This window comes from Procambarus clarkii, chromosome 32 (genome assembly GCF_040958095.1).
Source record: "Procambarus clarkii isolate CNS0578487 chromosome 32, FALCON_Pclarkii_2.0, whole genome shotgun sequence".
NCBI lineage: Eukaryota > Metazoa > Arthropoda > Malacostraca > Decapoda > Cambaridae > Procambarus > Procambarus clarkii.
This window is the reverse complement of record NC_091181.1, coordinates 28,396,159-28,406,140: the sequence shown is the minus strand read 5'-3', so window position 1 is coordinate 28,406,140 and position 9,982 is coordinate 28,396,159. Positions and strand designations below refer to the sequence as shown.

Sequence of the window (9,982 nt, the reverse complement as noted above, 5' to 3'; positions counted from 1 at the left end):
GTTCAACCAATTTGAACACGTTCAACCAATTTGAACACGTTCAAACATTTTGAACACGTTCAAACATTTTGAACACGTTCAAACAATTTGAACACGTTCAACCAATTTGAACACGTTCAACCAATTTGAACACGTTTAAACAATTTGAACTCGTTCAAACAATTTGAACACGTTCAACGTTTAATAATACAGGCAATCTTCAGCCCTTAATAATCCGAGCAAGCTTTAATTGTCACTAATCCTGGTCACCATCAACGCTGACTAATCCTGGTCACCATCAACGCTCACTATTCCTGCTCATCAACGCACAAATTCGTGTGCACTACCATCCATTTTGTCATCAATGTCATCAAACCCATGTGGAGGGAACATGACCGCGGCGTATAAAATACCAAAAGGGATCAACAAGGTAGATAGGTGGGATTAAAGACTTCATCAAATGGATTCCCAAATACGACGAAAATCCACCGTAGGGGTTATGGGTTGTTTGAGGTGTTGAGAGGCGAGGACCTGGGACCCTGGGACCTTTGGGACCCCTGGGACCTTTGGGACCCTTGGGACCCCTTGGACCCTTGGGACCTCTGGGACCCCTTTGACCTTGGGACCCTTGGGACCCCTTGGATCCTTGGGACCCCTGGGACCCTTGGGACTCCTGGGACCCTTGGGACCCCTGGGACCGTTGGGGACCCTGAGACCCCAGGGACTCCTGGGACCCTGCATGGGACCCCAACCTACCTCTAGCTGTGGAATGAGTCCCAGGGAGTCCCAGGGTGTCCCAGGGAGTCCCAGGGTGTTCCAGGGAGTCCCAGGGAGTCCCAGGAATGAGGTAAGCCTCTCTACCATGTCCCTAGTCCTTCCCCCCCTGTTCCTCCTCTCCATCACTCCACACCTCTTCCACCCCCCCCCCCCACTCCCCCCTCTCTCCCTCCCACTCCGATTTTCCATCCTTCTATTCTCCCTTCACAGTTCTATCTACAATCACCATCACCACAGTCACCACCACCATCATATAGCCACAGCTACCACCACTACCACCACCACTGCCACCACCACTACCACCATCACTACCACCACCACACCCACCACCACACCCACCATCACTACCACCATCACTACCACCATTACCAACTATCAGCACCACAAGAGAGTCGGGAAGTTCAGAAAAGGAAAATCCAAATAGATTTGGGGGCGTTTGGGAGTGGATATAATTCCAGGATTAACAGGAGAGGCGCACATTGTCAGGATAACGCCATATAGCAAGCTGGCTGCTTACATTAACACGATATTTATCAACCCTGACAGTGGCTTTACAACCTACGTGATACCAGTACTGGAAATATGCAGCACCGGCTTGAAATCCACATCTTGCGACAAACACACACCTGGAGAAGTTTTGATACTTGATTAGTGGCTGGATTGCACTTCACAGCCCCTCGAGGATAGAGGGAACACAAGGAACTTGATCACGACATAAAAGATACTAATGGAATATTGTCAAGGTGGACATTTCGAGTGTCTTTAAATTAAAGTGAGACACAGTAGAAAGAGCTGGAAATATTCAGTTAATAGTCCTTGAAAAATAAGTTTCGCTGCGTCCGCCATCTTAGAAAATGGCGGTTGTTTGCAAAAAAAAAAAAAAAAAAAAAAAAAAATTAAAATTTTCTACATTTTTTTTATTTCGGCAGGTTTGCGATACAAATTGCCATATATATCCATAAATAGATATTGTTCAACCAATAAAATATGATTTTAAACATTTTTAAACAGAAACCACCACCACGGGAACACTTGAAGGTAGGCCATTAGTTTATATATAAATCATATATATACAAGTTTATATATACTATATAAATCAATGCTTTTCAAAAAGGAAGAAAAAGATGGGAATTGAGGGATTTAAATTGTTAAATGGCTGCCGGGGGAAAAAAACGACAGGATATTTGAGGTACAACATTTGATTTGCCAATCTATCCGAAATGGCCAATGGCGAATCGAATCTGCCACCACAATCATTAACACTTCTCTAGAATACCGTGATTCAAGGACGTACTTGACAGGGGGATGGTAACTCGCAGCCAAGTACCACCATCATGCCCTCTATGATATCACCTCTGAAGTGTGTCGAGACTGTCAAGCGCTATCATGCGTGAATGCTGAAAAAAATAAACAATTGCTATCTAATGAGGAAGTTGATAACTTGTCTGCAGGTAACATAATATTTTTCCTCCGCTGGAAAGAAATTTCCGTAAGTTTGATTTATTTTTTTAAACTACAACTAAGACAGACCTCACGACGTTTAAATTTATTTTCATACTCGGTGAGAATACCTTGAAGATTCTCCTCAGTTAGAATCTTCTATACCTTGGAGATTGCTTCTCATACCCAAGATACCTACTCTAGCTATTCTAGCGAGCTAGCTAGTTAGCTAACATCTAAACTACTGGGACCGACTAAAATGCCTAAATCTGTAAATCTGTATTCTCTTAAGCGCAGGCGGGAGAGATACATAATAATTTACCCGTGGAAAATATTAGAGGGGCTGGTCCCAAACCTGCACACAGAAATAACATCACATGAGACCAGAAGGCATGGCAGGATGTGCAGAATACCCCCGTTGAAAAGCAGAGGTGCAACAGGTACTCTGAGAGAGAACTATCAACATCAGAGGCCCGAGACTGTTCAACACACTTCAACTACACATAAGGGGCATAACTGGCCGACCCCTCACAGTGTTCAAGAGAGAACTGGATAAACACCTCCAAAGGATACCTGATCAACCAGGCTGTGACTCGTACGTCAGGCTGCGAGCAGCCGCGTCCAACAGCCTGGTTGACCAGTCAAGCAACCAGGAGGCCTAGTCGACGACCGGGCCGCAGGGACGTTAAGTCCCGAAAACACCTCAAGGTAACACGGAGCCTTGTAGCCCAAGACACTCTCTGGTTCTTCTATTCACCCAAAGATTGCGGTTCCATGGGGGGGGGGGGGGAGGACTTGGGATAGTGTGACGGAGCCAGGGGACAATTGTCTCCCCCAGACAGCAGTCACAGGTCGCTAGATCACCTACTGCGTCATCCACCGTCACCCACAATATTGGTCAATCAACTGTTGAGAGGCTGGACCAAAGAGCCAAAGCTCAACCCCCCCCCCCAAACACAATTAGGTGAGTAAAATATTAGTGACGGTGTGCCTTATATACCACCTGCACCCATCGTGTTCATCCATACTCAACATCCACCTCTGGGAATCATCATCCTCCTCTTCAATTAAATCACTAATTGGTCTGTTTAAATTTGACATCAAATTATTAATGATTAATTTTTTTTGCCAATGAACTAAGACACTAACTTAAAGCGGGTATACGTTGACAGTAATCTTTAAAGCACATTGTTTCTTTATATATGCTTTACCTAAAGCTTAAAACTAATATAAGAATGGTATCAGCTCATGCAATTGATATAATGTCCCGTTTTCTGTTCGTGGATTCTCTAGGTTAGGTTAGGGCATCTTAGGACGACAGTTTCTTGATGTTGGGAACGCTCGCGAGGATGGACTACACCATCACCATCACCACCACCACCACCATTACCACCACCACCACCATTACCACCACCATCACCATCATCACCATCACCACCACCATCACCATTCCCATCACCACCACCATCACCATCACCATCACCACCATCACCACCACCATCACCATCACCACCACCATCACCATCACCACCACCATCACCATCACCACCACCCCCACCATCACCACCACAAGAAGCCCTTACACAGAAAACATCACCAATCGATGACGAGTACTGGAGTCCCCCCCCCCCTCCTCTTCCTGGAGCCCCCCCCCTTCTTCTCCTCTTGTCTCCTCTTCCTCCTCTTCCTCCTTCTCTTCCTCCTCTTCCTCCTTCTCTTCCTCCTTCTCCTCTTCCTCCTCTTCCTCCTTCTCTTCCTCCTTCTCTTCCTCTTCCTTCCTCACTATTTATATTCTCTAATTCTTCCTTAATTCTGTCCTCTTCCAATTAAATTATTCTTTGTCTTCCTTCTTAATTGCTAATGTGTTCACTGTTCTTGTGACTGTGTTCACTGTTCTTGTGACTGTGTTCACTGTTCTTGTGACTGTGTTCACTGTTCTTGTGACTGTGTTCACTGTTCTTGTGTCAGTGTTCACTGTTCTTGTGACAGTGTTCACTGTACTTTTTGGTGACAGTGTATATACCCCCCCCCCCCCCTCTCCAGCCACCACTAGCATCTAGTATTTCAGTCCACCCTCCTAAGGCTTCCCATCGTCAAGAAAACGGTCAATAAATTAAGTACCCCCCTTATCCTAACCTACCAGAGGACCCACAACAGAAAACGGGAACAGTACGTCACTTTTCGCCAGCCGCTTCTATTTTCTAACACGAGCATTTTTTTTTTTAGCTTTACGTAACGCGTACGGGCGAAATACGACGTTCTTTGTAGGAGGAGAAGTTGAGGATTTACGTCAGTCTGTCCCTCTGCACACACCCATTTTCTTTTAACTTTCGTGTTTACATACTAATATGAGGCTTTTAGCCACACTATGTGACGCCTTTAGCCACACCATGTGGTGCTGTGGCCACATAGTGTGACGCCACAGACCACATCATGTAGGTCTGTAGGTTGTCAATATTATACACACCTTCCTACTGCTTTATATAATTTTAAAATCTCAGTTACCCACAGCTCGGTACATCATTCTCCTCGCAGATCAATATATCATTCCCACAGATAAACATATCATTCCACAATATCAAGATATCATTGCCTCCCACAGATCAAGATATCCTTACCCCTACAGATCGATATCCTTACTCTACAGATCAAGATATCCTTACCCCTACAGATCGATATCCTTACTCTACAGATCAAGATATCCTTACCCCTACAGATCGATATCCTTACTCTACAGATCAAGATATCCTTACCCCTACAGATCAAGATATCCTTACCCCCACAGATCAAGATATCCTTACTCCCTACAGATCAAGATATCCTTACTCCCTACAGATCAAGATATCCTTACTCCCTACAGATCAAGATATCCTTACCCCCACTGATCAATATATCCTTACCCCTACAGATCAAGATATCCTTACCCCCACAGATCAAGATATCCTTACCCCCACAGATCAAGATATCCTTACTCCCTACAGATCAAGATATCCTTACCCCCACTGATCAATATATCCTTACCCCCACAGATCAAGATATCCTTACCCCCACAAATCAAGATATCCTTACTCCCTACAGATCAAGATATCCTTACTCCCTACAGATCAAGATATCCTTACCCCTACAGATCAAGATATCCTTACCCCCACAGATCAAGATATCCTTACTCCCTACAGATCAAGATATCCTTACCCCCACTGATCAATATATCCTTACCCCTACAGATCAATATATCCTTACCCCCACAGATCAAGATATCCTTACCCCCACAGATCAAGATATCCTTACCCCCACAGATCAAGATATCCTTACCCTACAGATCACTATTAGGGCATGAAGAAGGAACTTATTTTTGTAAGCTCTTTACTTAAGGATGACCTGGCATTAGTGTGAGTCCTCATTAACCTGGGGGGTTAATGAGACCTCATTAACCTGGGGGGGGGGGTTAATCAGGCTTCATTAACCTGTGAGGTTAATAAGAGCCTCAGTCTTCAAGACCTATATCAGGCTAACATTAAGAGGCAAACATCTGTCTTTCTCTACTGTCATGTGTGTCATATGACAGCCAGCTGTCAAGACAAGTGAGTCTTCTTGACACTGGGGGGCGACCCAGAGCCTCGAACCCAGACTCTGAAAGTGGTCAGGCAAGGACAATAAAGTGCAGCTGTCATAGGGTAAACATTGGGGTTGGAATAATTTTTTTTTTTCAGTGGGAGAGAAGGAATGTGGAAAGAGAGAATAGGGAAGGATGGAGGGAGGGGGGTGGGGGGTAAGGGAATGGGGGAGAGGGGGAAGAAAATAGGGAAAAAAGTGTGAATTGCGGGAATTTTTTCTCGATAAAATTGGAGAAATTATTTACATGCAGACGAGTGCCTCGAGGGGTAATTGCATAATTATATATATATATATATATATATATATATATATATATATATATATATATATATATATATATATATATATATATATATATAATAATATATAATATATATATATAATATATAGTTTTTATCTCTGTTTAGTACACAAAAAGTCTGAACGTGTTAATTATGCTATATTATGCTATATTATGCTCTAGGACAAACAGCGATAGATCTAGACACGAATTTCCAACGAAATGGATAACAAAATAACAGATTTGCCAGGAAGGTCAATCAGGATATATGCGCTAATAAATGGCGATCATCAACGTACATATGTACGAGTCCTTACACCGTACATATGTGCTCCACACACACACACACACACACACACACCTACATGAATATGTATACACAGCTATACATGCAGATCAGACTTGACGTTAGCAAGCGGCGCTCATTCAGCCTCGCGTCTGAGCATAATACCGTTGAAGAGTCAGAAGAGAGAGACAAAAATCAGAATGAGCGAGAAAACGCGTTTAATTGGCACTCAGGAAATTATTCTAAAATCAGGAAAGTCACTTATGAAATTGAGGATTTTCTGCAGGCGGGGAAAAAAACTAGCAACAGAAAGAGATTTTGAGTCTATCACACGAACAACAGAGAGAAGATGCGAACATTTGCAGGGGACGAGCACTTTGACTCATGATGAGCACTTTGACTCATGATGAGCACTTTGACTCATGATGAGCACTTTGACTCATGATGAGCAATCTGACTTACAAGTTGATTCATCTAGATCGGGTCCAGACTGGAGGCGACCTACGTTGCCTTAAAAATTCTGATGAGTCCTGGGGAACTGACATTAATGAGTGCGCAGCATTAAAAAGATGAGAGCGAACTTCACATATAATGTTTTGCAACCGCTGCTGTCGAGACGATATGAGATGCGCAGTAAGGCTGTACAAGTCTCTAGGCTATCTCGCTTGCCAATCAAGCCGGAGTGGATATGTGGGACAGCGGGCAGCTCCAAGCAACAGCCTGTTGGACCAAGTTCTCATAAGTCAAGCCTGGCTTCAGGCCGGGCTCAGGGAACAGAAGAACTCTCAAGACCCTCTCCAGGTATGCTCCAGGTATATGCCAGGTTAAGCATGTGGCGCTTCACCGTCACGGAACTGTTAAACATCTTATTAACATGTTAATAACATCATCGTCTGTGTTTACTCAGCATCAAGTGGGACTTGCCTTTGCCTTCCCCAGGTAGATCTCTGATCGGTAGATTTCCTCTTGCCACATGCCAAAGTATAATAGGTCCTCGGCTTCAGGAAGATGGTGTATCAGATCATTGCAACAGACATTCCGGCAACAAAATGGCATTAAGCACACTGCCTGGTGGCACTCTGGTACTGGTGGCACTCTGGTACTGGTGGCACTCTGGTACTAGTGGCACTCTAGCACGAATTGAGTGCCATTCAAGTTCTTTTCCTACTCTCAGGGTCCATTCTTGAAGGTAGTTAGTCCCTTGTTAGCTGCACAAATGGAGGCAGAGGCAACGCTAGCGAAGGACTGCAGCGAATCTGACGTGAGGGTCGGAATCTGACGTGAGGGTCGGAATCTGACGTGAGGGTCGGAATCTGACGTGAGGGTCGGAATCTGACGTGAGGGTCGGAATCTGACGTGAGGGTCGGAATCTGACGTGAGGGTCGGAATCTGACGTGAGGGTCGGAATCTGACGTGAGGGTCGGAATCTGACGTGAGGGTCGGAATCTGACGTGAGGGTCGGAATCTGACGTGAGGGTCGGAATCTGACGTGAGGGTCGGAATCTGACGTGAGCGTCGGAATCTGATGTGAGCGTCGGAATCTGACGTGAGCGTCGGAATCTGACGTGAGCGTCGGAATCTGACGTGAGCGTCGGAATCTGACGTGAGCGTCGGAATCTGACGTGAGCGTCGGAATCTGACGTGAGCGTCGGAATCTGACGTGAGCGTCGGAATCTGACGTGAGCGTCGGAATCTGACGTGAGCGTTGGAATCTGACGTGAGCGTTGGAATCTGACGTAACCGTTGGAATCGCTACGGACCGCAACGAGACCTTCCTCGCTCTTCGGGTCAGGTGTGAGGGTGTACAGGACACGCACGCACACACACACACACACACACACACACACACACACACACACACACACACACACACACACACACACACACACACACACACACACACACACTTTTGACGTATTATCTGATCTGAGTCATATACATAACATATACATCACATCAACTGTCCTTAATATTTGCTTCATTCTGAAGTGATATTATTTATTGGTGTGTGTGTGCTCACGTAGTTGTGCTTGCGGGGGTTGAGCTCTGGCTCTTTGGTCCCGCCTCTTAACCGTCAATCAACTGATGTACAGATTTCTGAGTGTGTGTGTGTGTGTGTGTGCGCGTATGTGCGTATGTGCGTGTGTACTCACCTAGTTGTGCTTGCGGGGGTTGAGCTCTTTGGTCGCGTGTGTGTATGTGTGATGTGAAGGGGGGGGGGGGAAGGGGGTGATGTCCTGATGAAAGCTCCCACAGGAGGGAAATTCTGGCTGAGTGAGCGCCTGGGCTCTAATACCCAGCGCCTGGCTGACTGGAGGAGGGGGGGGGAGGGGGCAGGTGAGGAACACTGGCCTGGGGCATAACAGGAAGACTGTCCACATCTCTCTGGTGCTTAGCGACGCTTGTTGTGACTGGTCCAGTCACGAGGGTCGGGCCAGCGCGTGGATGGGGTTGGAGGGGGGGGGGGGAGGTGCAAGGGGTTGGGGGGGGTGAAGGGGGTTGGGGGAGGTTGCAGGGGGTTGGGGGAGGTTGCAGGGGGTTGGGGAAGGGGGATACAGGAGACGAGCAAGGGTTTAATCTGAGTGAGTTTCAAGCCTATGGTGTAGTCCTGTACGTCTGTACGTCGCGTGAGGATACGTCGGTCTTATGCTCCGCCCCCCCCTTCTCTTATCTTGTGGATATAGAAGATATAGATATGTTACGTATTGTCCTATCAACAAATACGTAACAAATGCGACTTGCTATGGAAAGCAGGAGCTCACAAATTTCCACGACTTGTGTCCATCGGCTGGCGAGGTGGCTTGGGTGCCTACGTGTCTCATTAAGGTCATAGGAGGTTGGATTTTGTACGTTGGGGATCAGTCTGGAGAGAGATGGGCCTGGGAGGTATAAGCTGGTGGCCTTGAACAAATCCACAAGGGCCGTGACGAGGATTCGAACCTGCGTCTGGTGGCCTTGCTCAAGAGTGGGAGGTAAGACCTGGGAGGGACAGCTGTAGTTCTCTGGCAACGTGACAGATACATTTTGAACATGATTGTTTCAAGCGCAGGTTAGACATGTGACTTTTTTATTTTTTTTTTATCTTCTAATATTCTTTCGTACACTACGATTCACATCTTAGCTGCATCATCTTGTCTTCTGTTCGTCGTCGTTATCTTGAGGTTATCTTGATATGATTTCGGGGCTTTTCGTCCCCGCGGCCCGGTCCTCAACCAGGCCTCCTTTTTGTTACACATCCCCAGGAAGCAGCCCGTACCAGCTGTGTAACTCCCAGGTACCTATTTACTGCTAGGTGAACAGGGGGGTATCAGGGTGAAAGAAACTCTGCCCCATTTGTTTCCGCCTCCACCGGGGATCGAACCCGGAACCTCAGGACTACGAATCCTGAGCGCTGTCCACTCAGCTGTCAGGCCCCACTCGTCAGTTCATTGCCAGCAGGAAGGCCGACGGGAATATCCGAAAATGGTTGATTACCGATCTACAGGAAATTTGGCACCTTCTCTTTTTTATATATAGGAATATATTTATATTTATATATTAATATATAAATAACTATGTTGCATATAGTCCTGGGGACCATTCAGGCTTGTTCGCACTTTATATAT

General features: G+C 46.0%; 1 protein-coding gene across 1 annotated transcript in view; it reads right to left on the bottom strand.

Moving 5' to 3' along the window:
- Window positions 1-7,547: 7,547 nt before the first annotated feature.
- LOC138370497 (uncharacterized) overlaps window positions 7,548-9,982 on the bottom strand; it is an 11,345-nt gene continuing 8,910 nt past the window's right edge. Inside the window, exon 2 of the mRNA XM_069334870.1 lies at window positions 7,548-8,089. Within this exon, the coding sequence (XP_069190971.1) occupies window positions 7,548-8,089 (542 nt within the window). The remainder of the gene's footprint in view (window positions 8,090-9,982) is intronic.